The following is a 23,244-nucleotide window of genomic DNA, read 5'->3' on the forward strand; positions in this document are numbered from 1 at the left end:
TAGGGTTTTTTTTTTTTCATTGTCTAAATACCATTGCATTGGGTAGGATAAGCTTACAAATCGACTTTCTATTATGTGAAATGAGAAAACACAGACTATTAGTGGTCATTGACGATCCCATGCCTCTTTTTGCTAATGGTGGAAAGTCAGCTTTGTAATCCTGGTTACTCCAGTTTGGGTAATTATATCCTGCCTACCTAAACCCCTCTTGTAATCTCATTTGGAATATTATATTTTCCATTTTCTCAAAAACTGCTGTATAGTGTCTCTGTGTGCTTCTAAACAGCTGCTATGCTTCCCACCAAAGGTGGCTGAATTTCAGTTGGAGGTGAATTGATCCCTAAATACCACGTGTGCTTGAATACTATGGTACTCATCGGACTCAATTCTTGAGGAACATTTGAAAAGTTTCAGATTTTACATTTTATTTGTAATCGTGCTGACTTAAATCCTATAGCTGCCTTTCATTTTAAGATTTGTGTATGTAGTTTGAACAGGTCTTCTACCATAACTTCCTGTTTTTTGAGCTGTCGCACAAACTGCTCCTTGGTATCACGGAGTAGTCCCTCTACTTTTCTAATTCCTGTATTTTTCCCAGTCAAGTAATGCCTTCCAGACCTCTCTTCCTGGGGTAAAGTCTAAAGCCCATTGTCGTTCAAAAGCAACTTCGATTTCCTCATAACCTATCCTTGCTGAAGCCCCCCTAATTCCCTGACTTTCCCCAATCTGTGACCAAAAACTCAGAAAAATCACAGAAAAGGGAAGACTGACAGCATCATAATTCATGTGGTCTCTTCTCAGGCCTTAGACTTTTCCATCACCCCTTTTAATTGTCTGTGGTTACTTTCTTTTTCATTTCTCACAGTAACCATCCAAAACTTACGTACCTTTGCTGAACTCCCTTACTCAATCCCAGCATCTCTCATGTTCAGCATATGATTTTACCTTCAACATTGAGAAAACTTCTTCCATCGGAACTGATTTTCCTTACCTTCTCATTTCCTTACCGGTAGAACATTATCGGCTTATAGCCACTTGTATAGCTTCATTCGTCAGGTCCCAGAGAATGAGATGCCATTCCCAGTCGAAGCGAATCCCCACACCTCCGCCTTGCCTTTCAGCCTCCTCTGCAATTTTGGTCCACCAGCTAATTGCTCTTTCCTACATTTCAAATTCTCAATTTCCATTTGCTCCTTCCAGCCAGTAAATGTGCTGCTACCTAAAACTCTGCTACTTAAATAAAATCTGTGCATCCCTACGCAGCTGCCATCAAATGTCTCTCCTAATGCCTCACCCAGCCTTCTCTGAAGAATCTTCTACATTTGCCATCCCCTTTTTCTTGCCTGTCATTCAGTGCTCAACCTTTTGGAATATGCTCAACCTTTCAGAATATCCATTCTAGTGGATTTGTTGCTGTTAGATTCATCACCATCTTCTAATAAACTATTCCAGAAGATATTATTTTTGTCTCTAAAATACTCTTTCTGCTACACTTTTCACTATTAGGCACTACCTCAACCTTGATATTCCATTGGTTTTTGTGATACTGTACTCAAGATTTTCTTTATTCTTATCTTACCTCTCCGCTCTTAAGACTCCTCTTCCTCTGCCCTTTGTTGAATTATTGTTGCGACCCAGATGATTGTAAGCTGTCTTCTCTTTATCCTTCAAACCCTCTTTAGATTATCTAGTTCACTCTCATCAACAAGTGATCCCCCAAACCATAGCCTCTAAAAATCTCTTCACTAGCTTCAGACTGCAGTATCAGTCTGCTAGTAAGGCATCTCCAATGGAACATTATTTAGGTACCTCAAACACATGTGTTCAGAACCATATTCATATCCTTCCATGAAATCTGTCACTACCCGTGTATGTTTTTTTGTTGTTGTTTCATACCAGTATAAATAGTTATATAAACTAGACACCTGAAAGTTATCGTGACTCTGTCCTTTTCTCCTTTTCTTACGTATATAGTTTCTTTTTTTTTTAGGTACAGAGATTTCTCATATACCCACACATTTATAGCCTCCCCCAACATCAACATGTACCTAGTCTCCACGCTTTGCCTCTCAAATCTTTTCTCCCTATGCCCACCAGAGTATACCACCTAACCTACTTAAATGGTCCCCAGAGCCTACAGGGGGAATCTCAAGTGTCTTACAGTGAAACACAGACTGATTCAGGCAGACTTTCTAACACTGCTTCTCACTTACATTTTTTGCTGTTCTACACTGCTTGGTGGTTTCCCCCTCACATGATATTTTTTTCTTGTCCCTGATAATTTGCTCATTTTTTCTCCCATCTGCTTGGAATTCTTTTTTCACACTCCCACCTCTTTGCCTGGCTAACTCCTACTTATCCATTCAGACCCTACACCTGCTGGACCTATCTCTATGAGGCCTGCCTTGACTTCTGGCTGTGTTAGGAGTCTCTCGTTTGTGCTTCCATAGTATCCCATACAAGTGTCTATTGTTGAACTAATGGCAGTGTATTCTAATTATCTATCCATTTGTCCAACCAGACTTAGAGCTTCTGGAGAGCAGGCATTGTATGTGAATTCATCTTTGTATTCCTGGTTACCAAAAAAGTATACATTCTAGTTAGTAAAAATGTTGATTGAATGAATAATAAACAGACCCATGGGACTGGAAGCTAAATTAATAATCTTAAATATCTACTTGATATATTAAATAGTTTCAGGGAACCACTGAAGGGTTTTGAATAGAATATTTACATAAAATATAAAATATTTAACTATGAATAATTGATAAGTATTTACTTGTTCTTTTACAAGTGTGATAATGTGTGTTGGATAATTGTGTTGGATTCATAAAATTTTAGAGGGCAAGATTACATGTACTATCTATGTGGTAGAATTATAAAAGTGTTAAAACATAATATTCTATCTTAAAGTTTAAAAAGTGTAGGAAGTAGCATCTTAAATTTGTTGTGAGTTATTCAAACTTGTGAATAACATGCCCCCATTAAAAAGACCAAAATTTTGTGACAAAAGTATTTTGTTGAAACTTAATTACAAATGTCACACATTTTAAACCTTAATTAGGAGCTTTAAGGGAATTCATCCATTAAGTAAAAGAAAATAAGTGAAGTTAACAGTGAATAGGATTTGGAAATGGTCAACACTGGCAAATATGAGAATGAAATACTAACATTATAACAAATTTGTTTTAGAATTTATCCAGGAAACATTATACTGTTTTGATGTGATACGTCCTTTTCTCCCAAAGGTGGGCTAATTTTCAGCATCAAGGAACTAAAAATTACTTAAGATACAGCAGTAATACAGTTGGTGCTCATTATTTGTGCTAGTTATGTCCTATAAAGTTGCCATGAACACTGAATTATCAAATACTGAACGATTTTGCTCCTGGACGAAACACAAAGTTAGGTTCCTGAGAGCTTTGGTCACACTATTTTCATCAACTGATCAATACATAGCCTTGTTTTATGTGTGTTTCTGTTTAAAGACGCCTTATTAATATTTATTATTGATTCTATGTGCATTTTAAACAGCAAAAATCACCAAAATTTCTTGCTACTTTGCACAGGTCTGTGAGTGACCACAAAAGCTCTAGTACAAGTAAATTTGGGAAGGATACAAGTAAATCTTATTGACTAGGCGAATTGGCAAATACAGAATCTGCAAATAATGAGGATCAACTGTTTTTGAAATGTGTTTTTAGTTGCATAGATGAATTAACCACACATTTTATATATATTTTACTGTTTACTTTATTCTGAATATTACTACAATGCTCTGTAATTTTTCCTATGCTATTCTAAAATAAACACATCATTGGGATTATGAAATTAGGCTTATATTTCATTTTAGTTCTTCCTCTCCCTTGTAATTCCTCGTGCTCCCCACCCCCAATTTTTCCCAAGTGTTGGAAAAGAGTACTAGATTGTTAGGAGATGTAGTTTCAGTGTTAACTTTGCTCTTAGCTAAATGTGGGATCTTGAACAATTTATACGGCCAAGCTAAGTCTCATTTCTTTATCAGCACAATGATTGTGTTATGCCAGATAATCTCTAGGCTCTCTCAGCCTTAAAAGTGTAATTCTACATTTATGGATCTTGGAAAATTCAGACACTAAAACAAGTTACAGTATTAAAGCAGGGGCTTCCCTGGTGGCGCAGTGGTTAAGAATCCACCTGCCAATGCGGGGGACATGGGTTCAAGCCCTGGTCCGTGAAGATCCCACATGCTGTGGAGTAACTAAGCCCATGTGCCACAGCTACTGAGCCTGTGCTGTAGAGCCTGCATGCCACAACTACCGAGCCCATGTGCCACAACTGCTGAAGCCCATGCGTCTAGAGCCTGTGCTCCACAACAAGAGAAGCCACCACAATAAGAAGCCCATGCACTGCAACGAAGAGTAGTCCCTGCTCAACGCAACTAAAGAAAACCTGCATGCAGCAACAAAGACCTAATTCAGCCAAAAATAAATTAAAAAAAAATTTTTTTTTAAATAACTAAAGCAAAATGTTTTTTAATAATCATAATAAAATACAGAGTTTTTAAAGCCCCAGAATTTATTGCAATTTATTCTTAAAATACTAAATTTTTTACCTGAAAAATTATTATAAATTATTAGAGTATGAATGAATTACCTGGGTAAAAGCTGTCACACACAAGTAGATAGACTTATGTACATGCAACAACCAGTTAAATAATATAACAAGAACACATTAACTTTACGACAGCAAGAAAAGTATTTTTTAAAAACCTTACAAATAAAATTACCAAGAAAACTACAATAAGTATATGAAGCAAAAGAAGATTTGAATAAAAGATATAACCTGTTATTGGCCATCAAGCCATTAGGTTAATGAATTCAAAGAGAAATTCCATGTCCTAAAATTATCGTGGAAAAATAAATGTAAATAAAGCCGGGAAATGTTTGAAAAAAGAAAATAGTAATGATAGAGTACTGTAAAAGCAAAGCTTTTATAATTAAAACATCATGTTATTAGAACATGATAGGCAGGGATATCTGTCCATTACAGAAGTATGTAATAAATTTCCAGTATTTCTGTATTACTTTTCTATTTCTTCATGCATGCATAATTCTAAGAATCATGGATTTATCATGATGTATATGACCTTTTATCTATACATTAAGAATAGGAGCACAAAGCAGCTGGTATTTCATGCTGCCATTTTTCTCCAGTGAAATTGAATTCCTTCCTGGTCGTTAAAAAACTTCGTTTTCCACAGGCCTTTTGTGGACATTTGGAGGTGGGGCACGAAGATGTAATTACAGACAGGACTATATAATACATTGTTCTTCTTTATTTATGAATTATCAATTCATATAATAATTTCAGCTGCTGCTGTAAGCTCTAGAGTTACAATAATAAATAAGTTACAGCCTCTTTCCTAAATAAGTTCATAGGTCATAAGGGAGGCTCAACTTATACAAGTAACTATTATTCAATACAGTAAGTATTGTGTTAGCTTTATGAGGTCAAAGAAGTAACAGTTCTTTCTGCCTGAAAATTGGCACCATAAGAAAGAAGTGCTTCACAGGCCAAGACATTATGTGGGTCTCAGAAGCCTTTGAAAAATAAGTAGAATTTCGCCAAGAAGAAAAGAAAAAGAGAAATCACTAAAAACAGAGGAGAAGATACTTTGGAGCCTGTTCAAGCGTGGAAAAACACCTAGTATGCAAGGAACCCTTCATGACCCATTGAGGCAGAAGTACAGAATATCTGAAGGAGGGCAGCAGAAATACCTGGAAAGATGAACTAGGAACAAATTGTGAAGAATCCTGAATACCATGTGAAGGGATTGGGTCATTTTTCTCTAAGTAAAAGCAACCATCAAAAGCTTTGCAGAAGAGGAGCAGGTGAAATACAGATACAAGACTCATTTAGAAGGAACTCTATGAGGAATATAGTTTAATGTCCTGTGCGCACCAGACCTGTAATAGGCAGAGTCTCCCTTCAACTACTTATATACCTGAAAGTCCTTTGTAACTCAAGGCAAAATATGAAGAAGACAAAAAGATTTGTTGACAGTGACTTCAGCATTCTTTAAGACAGCTCTTCTCAAACCTGGATGCACATTGAAATCATCAGGGGAACGTTAAAAAATGCTGATGGCTGGGTCCCACCCCTGTTGATTCAGATTTAATTCACCCCCGTTGTCTAGGAAACAGTCTGGGCATTGAGAGTTTTTCAGAGCTTGCCAGGTGATTCTAAAATATAGCTTCAAGTTTAAGAACTACTGCACTAAAATAAGAAGCTATTGTTTCTGCAATTGTAGAAGTTATTTTTCCCAAATTTTAAGGTCTCTGAAGTTTGGATGACTCTTACAACCCTTGTTTGTGTTTCATTTGAAATTCCTTTCTTCTTCCCTCTAAAGTGCTCTTATTAAATTTATAACCATCTTACACATTGTATAACCAATGGTGTCTTAGAAAGGAGGAGATGTACTTTATAAAATATAATAACTTACGATGAAATGTAAAGGATACATAGTAGCTAGTGATAACCCTTAACCAGCGTGGCTAGTTTGTTGTTTCTTGGTTTGCTTGTTATTCTGGTCAGCGTCTTCTTCTTACACAGAACTAGCGCCCATGCTGTTTTGCCTTCAAACATCTCCCTCTTGTTTCAGGCCACTTTTTCCTACATACTTGCTCGATATGCACTTTCTAATTTTTGAGACTTCAGTCAGTTGTTTTCCATTGGTGTCTCCATAAAGTTTATCTTTTCTCCAGTATGTTCAGAAAATGTGGGCTGTAGTGATATAAGCTTTTTAACCTTCAGTTCTAACCTTAAAACATTCTCTTTTTGTTTTCCTGGTTGTGTTGTTCACTTTTAGTTTCACTCTGGTGGCAGTGATAGGTTTAAAATCCTTTTGGTTAAAAGAAATACTTTGCAATTTGGAGTCATTTCTGAAAACAGATTCCTCATTCTTATAGTGCTTGTTTCTCTGTTTGCCTGGCTGGCTGGCTGGCTGTCTCTCTGTCTCTCTTTCTCTCCCCTCACCCTTCCTCCTTCTCTCTCTCTCTCATCCCCTCCTCTGCCCCCTCAACACGCGCGCGTGCGCACGCATGCACACACACACACACACACCAAAATCTCAGAAATACCTCAGAGGTGACAAATTATGAGAATTATCAGAATCATGTGTCTAAGAATGTGAATGCCAGTGAGAGAAAGGGAAAACAAGTCCGGAGATATTTCAGAGTTGCTGTTAAGGTTAGCGACTGAATTGTTTGTTTGTTTGTTTGTTTGTTTGTACATGTGTTTGTTTTACTTTTAACCATTATCCCCACTGTAATGTAAGCTCCATGGGCATAAGATCTTGTTTGTTTTGTTTACTATTATGTCTGTACTACCTAGCTCATTTTCTTATACACAGTATGTGTTCATGAAATATTTATTTGTTTATTTTCCAAATAACTGACTTCATGTGAGGAAGAAATAGTAAAGGAGAATAAAGTGTCAGATGTGACCTTTAGCAGGATCCTAAATTCTCATTCGTATGTTCTCTGACAAACACTAACCAATAACCATGTCCACCAGAGAAATCTTGCTTAAATATTTGGAAAAAAATCCTAGGTATTTTAGTAAATGACAACCTCTGCATTAGTAACAATGTGACAAAGCTGCAGAAATGACTGCATTCGTTTATATTTCTAGAAATTACTGTTCAATTAAAAGAAAATAGTGATTCCATTGTGTTAGATTATTTATTTACTGATGTGAACCCTACATCCTGAGAGTGACACCAGAAAATTAAGGTGTATTCTAAAGATGGCAACCAAAAGAGAGGCCGTGTGGTTTGACGAGTGGTTCAGTTGCCTCAAAAAGGATACATGAATTCAAAAGATCCAAGGGACTAGATCATAGACATAGTTTTGACTCCCCCATTCCATGGCCACAGGCAAGTCAGTTTTCTTTCGGCCTCAGTCACCTCTTCTATAAAGAATAGGGAAAGTCTTTATTACTCTCTAAGCTTTCTTTCAGCTCTTTTATTCAAGAACTAAAAAACAAACACCTTAGTAATATGCATGAACATGAGAATTATCTTCAAGTAATGAAGAGCTGTTCATATATAAAGTGGTACCAGTTTACCTTTGTTTCAGAAGGTAGAATTAGTCCTAACAGGTGGGATTTACAGAAGGAGATTTTAGTTCAACCTAAGGGATACTTTTTTAATCGTTATATTAATGCAGTAAGAAAAGACTTGTAGTGTGAAGTATTGATGCTTCATCACTGTAAAGGATATCATCATGTAGGGAAATTATTCACCAGGTTAGAAAGTGAACTTGATAACACCTTCCAGTTAAAGCATTCAGTATTCTGATTCTCCTGTCTAAAGTAGTCCTAAGACATAGTCTCACATCCAGGGTTCTAGCAGGCTTCTATGCCAGTATATTGAATTGAATAATTTTTTTCTTATATCATAAGGGTGGGAGGATGGGAAGCATGGAATATCAAAACTTCTTCTCTTTGATTCACTCTAATACGTTCAGCAGGTTCAAGGTCAACTGCCGCCATTAATGATTCCTGTATTCCCTCCCGATCAACGGACACTGGCTGCAGCTGCCCAGCAAGGATTCCTCCTTCCTCCAGGCTTCAGCTATAAGGCTGGATGTAGTAAGTACCACTGATTTTTCACTTGGGCGTGCGTGGAGGGCATGGCTTTAGGCAATTTAATATTCCTGCCACACCAAGAAATGAGATCACCCATATAGCATTTTTATTTTAAAGAGGAAACACACAGAAAGTGTAGAAAAGGATTTATGTTGTATTCAAGAGCTTAGATTATTTCTATGCTTCTGAAGCCAATATTTGCTTTTTATAATTTTGTTTCATAACTTTCATTTCCAGTGTATTCTTAAATTATGAATATAATTTTCGGGTTCAATTTATTTTTATGTAGGTAAGACAGAAATATGCATTTTAATAGCTTTCCATTGCCCTTTAAGATAAACCCAAGTTTCCTAATGTGAATCAGTTGGCCTTCCATTATCCGTCTCCTCCCTACATTTACAGCCTAATTTCTCATTAGGCTTCTTTTAGTTCTTAGACCGAACCATACTCTTTCTTGACTTTGGACTTGAATTGTCTGTGTTCACTCTCCTTGGTTTTCTGAACCTCTTCCAGCTCAGACAGGGAAAGCTGGCCTAATCTAGTTAGATCCCTTTCTCCAGGTTCCTTTGGGTCCTGTGTATTTCCTTTCACTTTAATTGTAAACTCTATGAGGGCCAGTGCTCATTCTGTCTCACGCATTGTTATATCTACACTTTTAGTACAATTTCAACTATTTTTTGAATGAATGAATAAATGATTGAGCATTCATTACAAACAACACAAGGACATTTTTACACTAAGTGATGGGTTACATTGAGATAACTGTTTATATTGCTTATCAACTTTACTTGCCTGTGATTTTATGACTTTTTTAAGGAAAATCAAAATTATACACTGTGAGTTTTGGAAACAATCTAATAATTGAAATATTTTCATTGATCAAAGTAGAATACCATTGAAAACAATTAGCAAAGTATTATCATTTTAGATATTTATATAGAATATTATTTTGTAAATACCAGTAGACTTTGGTTCATTTATATGTTAATAAATTGTCACATTAGCATCTTGCTATGCTCCAGCACTTATTGCATTTGAGAAATTCTTCTGAACATTACTAGGAATCAAATCTGCTTCCTGTTAAATGATGTTTTGAATTTTCATATTTAACATTTATTCCTAGATTTTAAACTTTCTTTATACAGCAATGAAGAAATGGGATGTAATATTTTAAAGCCATGTGAGTGAGTAGATTACAACCATGGAGTCTAGGTAAAAGTGAACTGAACTGAGGAGTATAAAAATTCATACTTGTAAGCACTTTGCTCTTTGCAGTTTTAAACATGGCTTTTGCACATCTTTCTCTTGACTTAGGTTTCCTGTGTTTTAAGATGGTGTTCTCACTCTGGATCCTTAATGTATTTATTTAATATTATTTGTTGCATAATACTGTCTTTGTAGGTTGATTCATCCAGAAACACCAACTTCTTTGTATAACTAAGGACTATATTTATATCCTAAATATTTAAATTCTAAAAATAATTTAAATTTTAAGAAGAGAATTTAAAATTCTATTGCTACATTGATTTCTGAGTTGTTAATTACAAAAGATTTTTTTGTTTCCCTTTACCTAAGGAATTACTATTCACATTAAATGTATGTTGCCAATATGTTTTTCATAGCCTTGGTTACTAAAATGAAAAAAAAAATGACACTTTTAAAAATCATCAGTTGCCTCAGACTGCACCTGCAATATGTACATATAGACTAGTTCTGTTTTTGAAAAAGAAATTTTTTAAGCAACTGTAGACATAAGTCCCATTAGCGAATATTGTGCTGAAGAGAAAACCACATTGAGTATGAACAATAGCATAACTGGGGGGCTGGAAAAGGTCAAGAACACCTCTGCCTCACTCCCATTTGACAGAGCTGGCATAGCAAATTTGTTCAGTGTTAACGTAACGTGGCGTGGAGAAATGTTTCCCTTCCTAAAGTTGTTAATATATTAACCATTTGATATTCATACCTTCAGTGCTTAAAGTTATGTGATACCACTTCTTTTGTATCCTGGAAGTAAAATAGAATAAAGCCTTCTACAGCTGCTGGAAAGCTTGAAAGAAGCATCATGCCAAACTCTAAAACGAAGAAAAAGCCAGTAGTAAAAGAGAGTGCCACCCTTGTTGACACTCTCACACTGTCAGTTTGAACGAGGAGCTGGGTGGGAGCGATACATACTCCAGGCTACTTATTTCCTCCATAATCATGTTGCAGGAAAGGAATCGAGGTAGGGAAAGAAATCTTGCCATCTTCTCTCTTCAGTGCGACTTGCTATTTTATTCCCCCCATAATTGTCAATCATAGGTCACTGCTCTGGCTGTCATTTGTTTTAATTTGAGTAATATCACGGAGTTCTCAATGAAAGAGACACTGACTAATCCATCTTGATTTGAGTTTCAAGTAAATATGAAAGGTATACTATTTTTTGGTATCAAATACTCTCAAATGCTTTTCATCAATCCATTCAAGAGAGTATTGATGATAAATTTTTCTGTTTAGACTATGTGTTTTGATAAATAAAATTAAAATCTTTGAAACTACACAATGAAAGTTAAAATGTTATCAATGGGGAAAAAATAAAAACACCAGTTGGGTAACCTAACCATCATCATCAAACATCATCAAGCTTCTTTTCCAAAAAAGAAACTTCTAGTTGGAAATAAAGGTATTTTCCCTTTAAGAAATACGATGGTAGAAACACGGTGTGGAATGGACACCTACAGAATGTAGTTGCTGGAATTTCTCTTAACTGCTAGAAAGCGTGTCATTAAACAATATAAGAATAAATTAATAGCACAGCCAGAGACTTCAGAGCAAACTGGCTAGATAGAAAGGAAGCTTTAGAGAATGTTGTAGTCCACTCTTATCTATGAATATGTAGGTCACTTTACAAACATTGATATATTATCAGAATTTCAGTTCTGTTTTGGTGTTTGCTGTTAGTGAAATCAAGCATGAAACCACACTTCTTCATGAATCTATATCTAGTTATTGCCTTTCTTACTTCTTTTTTAAAGTCTAAAAATACTTCCAGACTTCTAAGGAGGTAAAAATAATGGTGTATTATTAAATGGAGTGCTTTAAATATGTATAATAACTTGAAAAAAGTTATGTAAAAACACTGGTTTAACATTCAGGGAAAAAAAATAATGAAGTAATCTGTATTTTTAACTTACCAGTTCTGTGAAAATTGTCAATTCAGTTGCTACATGTTAAACACACCCCAGATTTTATATTGCAGTAATTAAAAATCCCAATTTTAAATTATGTTTATGGGTACTAGCTCATTTTAATCAGAAAACAATCATTGAAGTCCTTGAAATAAATTTGAAAAACTAAATAACTAAAATCCTGGGAGTTCCCTGGTGGTCTAGTGGTTAGGATTTGGTACTTTCACTGCTGTGGCCCGGGATCAATCCCTGGTTAGGGAACTGAGATCCTGCAAGCCACATGGCTAGGCCAAAATTAAAAATAAATAAATAAATGCCAGTTCCAATTCTGAATTATAAACTGAATGTATGTACAAATGAGTTGGTTCAAGTATACTCCGGATGGTTGAAGAGTCCAAGGACACAGTCCATGTGCTTCTGCTGGAAAATCTGAGTGGAGTCCTAAGCTCTTAACCAAAGACTTGAACCTGTGAACTGCAAAGCTTGTATCAGGTAGATTTTTTTTTTAATTTTTATTTATTTATTTAGGCTGCGTTGGGTCTTTGTTGCTGTGCGTGGGTTTCCTCTAGTTGGGGTGAGCAGGGGCTACTCTTCGTTGTGGTGCGCGGGCTTCTCATTCTCTTGTTGCCAAGCGTGGGCTCTAGAGCACAGGCTCGGTAGTTGTAGTGCACGGGCTTAGCTGCTCCACAGCATGTGGGATCTTCCCAGACCAGGGATCAAACCCGTGTCCCCTGCATTGGCAGGCAGATTCTTAACCACTGGGCCACCAGGGAAGCCCCTAGCCCAATATTTTAGACTTGAGAGGGACCTTTGAGGTAAGGTGATTGAAGGTCATGAGTTTCGTCAATACCAATTTCTCTGGCCCCAACTTTCAGTTCTCTTTCCACAACACTCAGCTTCCTTACACCCCAGCCCCCCACTCAGGTTAAGTGCTGTTCCTTCAGAGCACATATTTTATAGGCAGAAAGGAAAGGAATAGGTGCTTCTCTTTTTACTAATGACTATAGTCCTCTGCCTCTCTCCTTTTTGTTTGGGTGTAAAATTTCTAGCCACGTAATTCTAATAGATGCTTCAGAAATTTTTGACAGGAAGACATTTTATGTGGAAATTTTAAAAAACTACAGGAAGTCAAAATCCAATAAAATAACCCATTTTCTGTATATAGTAGGAAACAGTTGTAAAAGAGTTGGCTTGATAGTTTGGCCCAAAGTGTCAAATTGAATGTGTCACATAGCTACAGATACAGTATCTTTCCCTAGAGATGGGCTATAGTTCCCAAACTAATGGACTGTAGTTCCCAAACCGTGCTAAGGTACCAGGGTGCTGAAGCTAATTCACAGGGGCACACAGGATATTTTAAAATTTCAAGGAAAATACAGAGACATCTCTCAGACACTACATAAATTACCTGAGTTGTTTGAAACATATTACTTAATAAAATGGAGCAGTTGGACCTTTCTTTAGTCTTAGGAGTGTCAGGAAAGAATTATTGAGCCACTGATGGTGCCTGAATCCAAGACATTTAGGAACTTGTGGCTTCGTATATTATATATTCATTTTTTAAATGTTACAACCTTTTTACTTGGAAGTTATGGTTGTTGATCTATCATGTTACAACCACAGAACAGAATATTATAACAAAATTTATCTTGCACTTACAGGGATATGTATAATATTCAGATAAGCAATTGATTTGCCTCATTTTGCTACTTTAATTGTCCTTGTGCAAGTTGTTGAGATTCAGTTTCCTGACCTACAAAATGGATTAATAACACTCATTTTACTGAATTGTTACAGAGATTAAATAGGATTTTATATGAAGCAGTACCTACCATTGTGTCTGTCTTATTAAGTTACTTATAAATGATGGCTACTGAGTATAATACCAGCAAAACATACATCCTGTGTCTCCCCTCACCAAAGAAAAAAAAAAAGATTATATTAGAACCACACCCAGCAATTAATTACATTTCATGTCCTATATAGCAGCGGTCTCCAACCTTTTTGGCACCAGGGACCGGTTTCACGGAAGACAATTTTTCCACGGACCAACCGGTGGGCGAGCGGCGGGGTTCAGGTGGTAAGGCCAGCGATGGCTCAGACTGAAATGCGAGCAATGGAGAGCGGCAGGTGAAGCTTTGCTCGCTCACCTCCTGCTGTGCGGCCTGGTTCCGCGGACTGGGGGTTGGGGACTCATGCTATATAGGATCAAATTCATTCTGCCACACCTAAATGAGACTTCCTCTGACTAGGAAAATACAGTTGTTTAGAGAAAAGTATTTTAGTGCTGATGGAAACATTTGTCTCTTAACTATTTTAATTATAATCACCAAGTTTTTAACTTTTTTATTATCATTTTACACTTGTCTATTAGAGCTCATGTTGGAAAAGATAATGTGATTTTTTTGAAAATGTATTTAGTCATTGTTTTGGCTATATGAAGCTAGAAATACATTCACGTACTCATTCTGCATTTTAACACATTGATTAATTTTTCAGAAATGTGCTAAATAAAATAGCCATATAAAGTTACTGATTGAAACATTTAATTGCCTTCTGAGATTAGCTTAAATAAATAGAAGTCGATGAGCCAAGCTGCATAAACTTAAAATATGCTGTACTTACTCTTCATCAGTTTTCTGAACAGTATTTCCGCTTCCAATAAAAAAGGAAACTCTCAGTTAATTAGTTCCTCATATACCACGATAAAATTAATGTTTAGGAGTTAAATACCATAAACTTCCTCAGGCACATTTGCTGATGTGTTCCTGTTTTTAGTTAATGTCACATGTTTCATTGTTTAATGGGGGTATCATGTGGGTTTCATTATATCTCTCTGGTGCAGAGGGTCCATGTGTCTGGCATTTTTAGGAGACTGCATGCTAATTTCTGATTTAACTATGTCAGCTGTGTCAGCTGACATACAGGTCAGTCAGTGCTGAAACAATCACCAAATCACAAGCTAAAAACCATTGACATGGTATGCTTTTATTGAACTGACAAAATAGGAAACATGTGTCGTCAGGATCACATACTGTAGGTTCTTTGTAAATAAGCAGAGAAAAGAAGATATAATCACATCTTCAGGCTTCTGTGTTTGTGTGTGTTAGAATTATTGTGCCCAGCTCTTCCGCTTACCTCCCCTCCCCAAATCTTAGAAACCAATGACGTTGGGCAAACCTGATTTAGTTTAGAGCTTTATAAATATTTATTTTTGTAAAGAAGAACTTTGTACCCAAACAGCCAATCATTTAAATTCTCGGATTGGTGACATAAAAATATGAAATGATTAAAAAGTAAAGAGAACTGAGTGCAGAAAAAGTATATAACATTGCACAATTATATGGTGACAGCCACCCTCCAGTTCTCATGGAACAGCTGTTTCTAGGTCAATAAAATAGTGTTTTTGTTTTTGTTTTTTGCTAAAAATGGAGTTTATAATAGCTTACAATACAGTATTCATCACTGAGAAAAGAGAGATGTATATGTCCTTATTGTGACAAAGTGTCATAACTTAGTATAAAAATGATAGCTTATATTGTGCCTTATTGTTTATAAAACATAGAGACATAATTAATTTTAAGCAGTGTAACTCTGTGAGGTGATAACTGTGCTATATTAGTAACCAATGTTTGATCCATTCTCCCCCCGCCCCACCCCACACACTACCACCACCAAAACACACACATACAAGCAAACAAAAAGAGCAAAAGCCCTTTCTTTGATAAATTCCTCAGATTTCATTAGACTAAAACTATATCTAATCTTTTAATCCATCCTGTTTGCTTTTTAACAGTTAAGAACATTAAAATGCCATTCAATTAAAATATAAACTCATTCAGCTCAGTATTTTCTTTTTGACATGATTCTCGTTCTTGATCACATAGAAGTGTCAAATTGGCTAGTGACACTGTGTTTTCAGACCAGAGACCTCAAAATGTGATGTAACCTTATGAATTTGTAGCCTAACCCTCAGAATTCTAGGTTCATATTTTTGTTGCCACAGCAAACATGGAATCTCATCTTAGTATTAAACTCACACTAACTAAGGTCATCAAACTGAAGTATAAGCCCAGAGGAGCAATATGTTGTTTTATTTGAATAGATGTAACTGTTAATGATACTGAACAACTCTATTGCCCAGTAAACGTGCTCTTCACTGTAGAAAGCTCCAGTAGAAGGCAAACTTTAGTCATAATGTTGATAGGAAAGTATGGAAGCAGAAAAAGTATTTAATAAAACAGGCTAAGATAATATCTTGCTTGTAACTCTATGATAGATGTCTGTTTTCCATGAGAACTGAACAAGTCATGCTGTTGGAATACCATGTGAATCAGATACTTTATTAGGTTTAACTGTACTGTAACAGGCCAAAATAATGCTAGCTTAAACATGGAAAAAGAATATTTTTCACTCATGCAACAGCATTGCTCTTGTGGTAACTCCGCGGTATGAAGTCCATGGCTTGTTCTCTTATTTATTGTACTGCTTTCCACAAAGCGTGGCTTCTATCTCATGGCATTAGGTACCTTCTCCAGCTCCCGTGTCCCCACTCCAGCCAGTGCAAAGGGCAGAAGCAGGGAGAGCTACAACTTTTTAAACAGTACTCTTTCACTAATAATTTATTTTTGCTCTGTTTTCAAAGAACATATTTAAACCTATTTATATAATCAGCTCATACCAACCCTTCACATTTTCTCTAATATATTAAAGATAGCATTTGCTGACTACACAAACCTCAAACAATGTAGAAGTATATGAAACAGAAACTAAAAGTTATCTGCCTACACTCATACCCTCCTATAATCCCACTCTGCAGAGGTGATTACTGTAAACAATTTGGTACCTCTTTTTCCAGAACTAGATACTGGAAAAATAGGTAAAAATATTTTCCAGGTATAAATATATTATGTATTCATAAATAAATATGTGTATACATCTATTTGTATCTAGATATCAATATGTAATATGCAGGATGTGAGAGTATCTGTATAATATATGCTATGATATATATATGTGATATGTACTACATAATATATAATGTATGGGGGGGTAAATATTTTATAGACTATGTTCTACCAATAAATATAACAAAAAGTCATGGCCATCTTTCTTCCATACTTTCAGACCTGCATCATATTTCATTAAACTGGATGCACCATATTTTATTAATGTTTCCCACTAATGAACATTTAAGTTTGTCTACAATGCTTCACAGTTTTAGACAATGCTACAGTAAACTTTTTTGTGTACACAAAGTTGCCCCAAATGAATTATTCGTGTAATCAGTTCCATTACCAATATATGGTATTTTACTTCCATTTATTTGTTTCTTTTTGAACATTTTTCACCTGAGAGATTGTCTGTACATTCTGATGCTCTCTGAGTTGCTTAATGGAAGGCTTAAAACTTTAAAATTTGACCTATCTGAGTTAAGCTCTGAATAAGCATCAGTGAGACTTGTAATCTGAAACTATTAATTCTCAATTTAATAAATTCTGGCAGAAAAAAAATTAGGCAAGGTGTCAGAAGACCTTGGTAGTCTCAATCCCATTTTGTATTATTCTGTTCCCTTGGGCAAGTCATTTTCCTCTTTGTGCCTTAGCTTTTTAATCTTTAAGGTAGCTACAGTAATGTCTGCCCTACTCACTTCATGAGGAGATTGTACAAGTTAGATGCAATGAGTCTATGCATTTCTAAAGAAGTTAGATTATTGTATAATATATCATTATTACTTGTTAAATGTATCAGCCCATTTTGAAAATTTAGAATGTGATATAATGATAAGGATTTCAGGAATTTATCTATTTTTAGGTCACTGTACTTCTGACCATTCAAGACATTTGCATTATTTGTTTTTCATTTTTGGGTGGAGAGAAAATTTCATAACATTTCTTAATTTCCAGAGGTCTACAAGTTACCATTCTAGTAGAAATCTCTAGGCCAGGAGTCATCCCAAATGTATATTCCATAGGCTTATTGTTAGAGTGGTTTAGGAGGCTTCCTGTTCTCAACCAGTAGATCACAGACTCTGGATACACCCCAGGAGGAAGGATGTCTATCAAAGGCCCTGACAGACAGAAAAGTGGAAAGGCTATCAACGGTGTCAAAAAATGAGATGCTTTTAAAGAATGAAATATTTGCTAAACCTTCATATTAAAAGTGGAAAATAAAAGAGAGCATTTGAACTGGTCTTAAGTGGCTTATATGAATGCCCCTCTTCCAGATCCCTACTTTTTAATACTTTCATCATTTTGGATGCTTTTCTCTGTGCCATTCATTTCTTCATGAGATACAGAGGCAAGATTTAGATAGTACTCTGATATAGATGTACATATAGAAGCAGTTCCTTAATTAATGATTCTCTTTGAGCAGCTTAAAATGAGTTATTATGCAATAGTTAAATGATGCCTTGGTCGTAATGCTGGAATACAGAAGGAAAAGGAGACTTGTTTGATTTATTGTCACCTTTTCAGGGATACTCAGATTTCTTAGATAATTAATCCAGGAATTTTCATTTGTACTAGAATTCCTTAGATTTATGGGCAAAGAGGTGAAGAAAGAATGCTGTATTTTTTATATGCAGAAGCGTCTTCCCACTTTGAAAGATGTTTCTTAAAGAGTTTATAAATTAATCTCTTACTAAACTAGCCAACTAGGTAACTATTAAATTAAGTAGGGTAAAGTTTTTTTTGTTGTTGTTGCTTGTTTTATTAATAAATTTATTTTAAATTAAATTAAGTAGGGTAAAGTTGTGTTTTTTTTGTTGTTGCTTGTTTTATTAATAAATTTATTTATTTATTTGTTTTTGGCTGTGCTGGGTCTGCGTTGCCCGCTGGTGCGTGCGGGCTTTCTCTAGCTCTGGTGAGCGGGGGCTACTCTTTGTTGTGGTGTGCGTGCTTCTCATTGTGGTGGCTTCCCTTGTTGCGGAGCATGGGCTCTAGGCGTGTGGGCTTCAGTAGTTGTGGCACGCAGACTCAGTGGTTGTGACATGCAGACTCAGTAGTTGTGGCTTGCGGGCTCTAGAGTGCAGGCTCAGTAGTTGTGGCGCATGGGCTTAGTTGCTCCGTGGCCTGTGGGATCTACCCGGACCAGGGATCGAACCTGTGTCCCCTGCATTGGCACGCAGATTCTTAACCACTGCGCCACCAGGGAAGTCCAGTAGGGTAAAGTTTTCATTTGCAGTGCTACATTAAGAAGACAAAAAATGTTTTTTATTTTTAAAAAGTCTCTTACTGAAAAATTTAGCCTATGACAAAGCAGTTAAGAACTAAAAATCTCCTAAAAATATCTTCTTTTAGAATAGCTGTATAGTCAAACAAGAGATAATTTATTAATTCTACTTTCTCAAATAAAATTCATATGAAATATTTATATTCATTACTTATTTTATGAGAGTTACTACACAATGTTAGCATTTCTCATAAAAAATTTCAAATATTAATGTCATATTATGCTATTTTAGCAAATCTAGGAAGGGTTTACAGATTTTCTGCATCTAGAAACCCCTTCACCTTTATTAAGTATACCGTATCAATTGTTCTGAACGTCTGGTGTTCCACAAGATGATTTAGGAGACTTGTTATAAATTTAACCTCTTAAAATGAGAGAGGAAGTATAGCTGAGCTTATTGCTGTTTGAAAGCAAAGTTCAACTTGCTTGGATTTCGGAAAGTCTAAAGTGATTGGAAACAGTCACCATGATGAAGGATTTTGTTTTTATCTTTTGTTTGTATATAAGACGTCTTTTTTAGTAGACACCTTGACAGTGCTCAGGTGCTTTAATGACATCATAATAGCGGGTTCTTGTTAGTGAACAGAAATCATTTTAAGACTTAGGAAATTCATGTTATTTACTTTTAATACCCAAGGGGATATGAATTTTTTTTTGCTTTTTTTGCTTTTAAAATCAAAATTTACAGAAGAGATAGATTATGGAATATTAGAAAAGAATGGTTTGATGTGTGAAAAAATGTGACAAAAGATTCTTTAACCGCCTCCTTCAGGTCCTTATTTCTTAAACGCTAGGCCTCTCTTTCGCCCTCCATTTTCTATCCTTCCTTGGTATCACTGGCAGCTGATCTAAAACACCATTATTATTTGCATTAAACCTTGTACAAAAAAACGAATTTGTTCCTTATTTGTATAATTATTTGCTTACAATCTGTTTCTTCTATTAATAAGCCTTGAGCTTTTGATATGGGAAGAATGGTCTCCTGTGTTTGAAATTTGTTAATTTCTTAAATAGAATATTGCTTCATATATTCAGTCATTAAACAGTTAACAGCCTTAAGTGGGCAAGACACTATGTTAGAAACTGGGAATTTAAAGATGGAGTAAGACATAATTCTGGCTTTAGGATGCTCACAGTCTAGTTGGGGAGAATGGGATGTAAACAGATGTTATGTAATAGAGATATGCATAGAATTTTAACAAAAGTGAGTGGAAAGGGAATGAACTCAAATCTGAGATTGATGGAAGGTGTCAGGGAAGGTTTCTTGGCGGGGGGGGACGATCCTAAGGATCCCTGAAGGATGATCCCTAAAGTCCAATCCTAAAGGATGAAGGGCAACTAAGCAATTGAAGAAGTTGTTGTGGTGAAAGGATACACAAACAACATTCCTGGCAGAAAAAAAACAGCCCTGATGGAGGCTGGAAAACAAGAGATGGAATTAGGGTATACATGGACCTTTAAGCAGTTTGAAGTAAACTTTAAGGCAAGAAATGATAAGTGAGTAGTTGGAGGACATAAGAGGAGACCAATTCAAGGAAATATTTATAGACTCTCTATGCCGGAGGAACTGAAAAGCCATTGAAGGGCTAAAACTCCGGGTTGAGATCATAGTGGCATTTATCCATCCATCCATCCATTGATCGATTCATCCATGTCAAGACATACCTTCTTGTTCACTTTTGAACTTTTCAGTCCTTAACACACAGTATGTAATCAGTAAATATTTATTATAATTTAAATACAACCAATGAATATTTATTGTGTACCTGTAATGAGTGTCACTGGAAGCTAAGCAGAGAATTCATTTCTTTAGCAGAGGACTGGAGCCTGGGAGACTGATTGGTAGGTTTTCCAATAGTAAGAAATGAAAACCTGGGGGTTAAACGAAGTTTGTCATTGACTGGCCATAGAGAATGAAAGGGAGGGAGAAGTCAAGGATACTTCATATTTATAGCATAGGTAACTGGGTGTCACCCAAATTAATCGAAATACCAAGAGTAGAAGTGGGTCTTGCAAGAAGGATGATGAATTAAATTAAATGTGAAAACTGAACTTCCTATGGGAGAGATGGCCGGCGGGTTGGGGGTGGGATGGCCATCCAAAAGCAGTGTGAGAGGACTAGGCTGGAATCCCTGATTTCGAATAGTTTATATATGGTACTTGGACCAAGAGTTTGGATAAGATCATTCAGATAAAGGAAAGCCATGAGAAAATTCAAGCACCAAGGATTAGACTCCAAGGAATACCAATACCTAAGGAATGAGTGAAGGAAGGTAGAACAGCCTATTACAGAAGTAATAAAGTCAGCATGAACCGGGCATGAGGAGAACCAGGAGAGCACGTTATAAGAAAAGTCAGAGAGTGTAGATGTAGTTAGAGAAGGAGGGAGTCATTAACAGTATCAGCTGTTACACAGCAGTGTTCGTTCAAATTTGGCAAATCAGAGGTCATTATTTCCAGGGAAGTTTATGGATTGAGAAGTAAAGTGTAGGAGAAGGATTTAAGATTATCATTGAAGACTAGTTTCCAGCAATTTAGATGAGCAGAAGAAAGAAAGTAAATAAATGACTCCTTTCTAAACACTAAGGAAAGTGTTTTAGAGGGATTTTTGGAGTCTAGATAGTTGGTTGCTTTTTTAGGATAGGAGGTACTTGTGCATATGTTTAGGGACACGGTATGAACTGATTCTTACCTTGGCAGTTGAGGTATTTAATAGACTCTAACCTTCTGAATGTTTCTTGATACTATATGACATGGGTCCAGCTGCAGGCTAGTTCATTAATACATTTTGTTCATTCATTTCTCTGATCCTTACTTTTGGGCTCAACCATTTATTTATTCATCAAATTATTTATTGAACATCTATCAGCAAATATTTATTGAATATCTACTGTGTGCTAAGCATTGTAATTTTGGACTTCTCTCATCTTTTCTAGTTATTTTTTATTCAAAGCCTAACTCAGGACCAGCCCCTTCTCTGATTCTTTCTCCATTGATTTCAGCTCAAATAAATTCCTCCTTTCTTTGGTAATTACTGCCTTTCTTATTCATATGATTTTAATCATGTGGCTTTGATTCATTTCACTTTCCATATTTATGTCTTATTTTTGTAACTGAAAGTGTCACGAAGGCAAGGACTGTACCTTTATTGCTTTGTGTCCTACACGTAATGTTTGACACATGTTAATTGAATGGACATAAAATGAATGTATCTATTTTGAAATTTTAAATATATATTTATATTATGCTCTAAAATAGTCTGTGATGTTTTCTAAAACTTAATACTTTCCTTGCCACAATGGTAAGAACTATAGTACTTACTATCTGTGAGATCCTGAACATTTTTAATTTGTAGAATGAGAATAACAATCTACCCTATTGAATTGTTACGAAGATTAAATGAGATTTTATACACAGACCAGTAAATATATTCATTCATATATGTGTAGATTTATATGTGTATATTTATGTGTATACATATGTAAAATATTATAACAGTGCTAAAAGTCAACAAATATTAGTTGCCCACACTTCACATCAGTGGGAGTAAAATGAATAATTCAGAATTGACTTTGGAACAACTGATGTTGAAACTCTTTGGGTTAAAAAAAGGATTTTTTTTCCTGAACCACATCTGAAAATAAAATATAAGCCCAACTGTGATTTTTTTTTTCCTTTTTTTTTTCCCCTGTATCTCTTTTCTCCCATCAAATTGGCCATCAAGTCTGTCTCCCATATATGTTCCTTCTTCTCTTTCCCTTATGATTAGTTTAGGCCATTATCATTTCCCTCTTGACTTACTGCAGTAGTTTTTAACATGTCTGTTTGTCTCCAGTCTCTCCCTCTTCCAACTGATTCTATCCCTTGCCACAAAACTGATCTAAAACACAAATCAGATTGTCACATTCCTGCTTAAAATCTTTCAGCAACTTAAGGTTGTCTTCAAAGTAAAACACAAGGCTCTGCAAGATGTGTGTCCTACCTGCTTCTTTAGCTGCATAGCTTAACATTCCCCTTCTGCATCAGATACACTGAGACTATTAAAATATCCCTGGATGTAGGGGCCAATAACAGATAATGGTCATTGCTAGCACTGTCCTATGAATGGTAAGGGGCTCCTTCCAAGCAGAAGGAATCCACCAGTTCATCTGTTGGCCTATGAAATGAAAGAAAGCAACTTCCTTCCTTCCTTCCTTCCTTCCTTCCTTCCTTA

The 23,244-nt window shown here is 35.8% G+C and overlaps 1 protein-coding gene across 1 annotated transcript in view; it reads left to right on the forward strand.

Moving 5' to 3' along the window:
- The window catches only part of SOX5 (SRY-box transcription factor 5), a 963,387-nt gene that overhangs the window by 825,496 nt on the left and 114,647 nt on the right, over positions 1-23,244 (forward strand). The window contains exon 11 of the mRNA XM_060165318.1: positions 8,511-8,634. Coding sequence (XP_060021301.1) covers positions 8,511-8,634 — 124 coding nt within the window. The remainder of the gene's footprint in view (positions 1-8,510; positions 8,635-23,244) is intronic.

This window comes from Lagenorhynchus albirostris, chromosome 11, assembly GCF_949774975.1.
Source record: "Lagenorhynchus albirostris chromosome 11, mLagAlb1.1, whole genome shotgun sequence".
NCBI lineage: Eukaryota > Metazoa > Chordata > Mammalia > Artiodactyla > Delphinidae > Lagenorhynchus > Lagenorhynchus albirostris.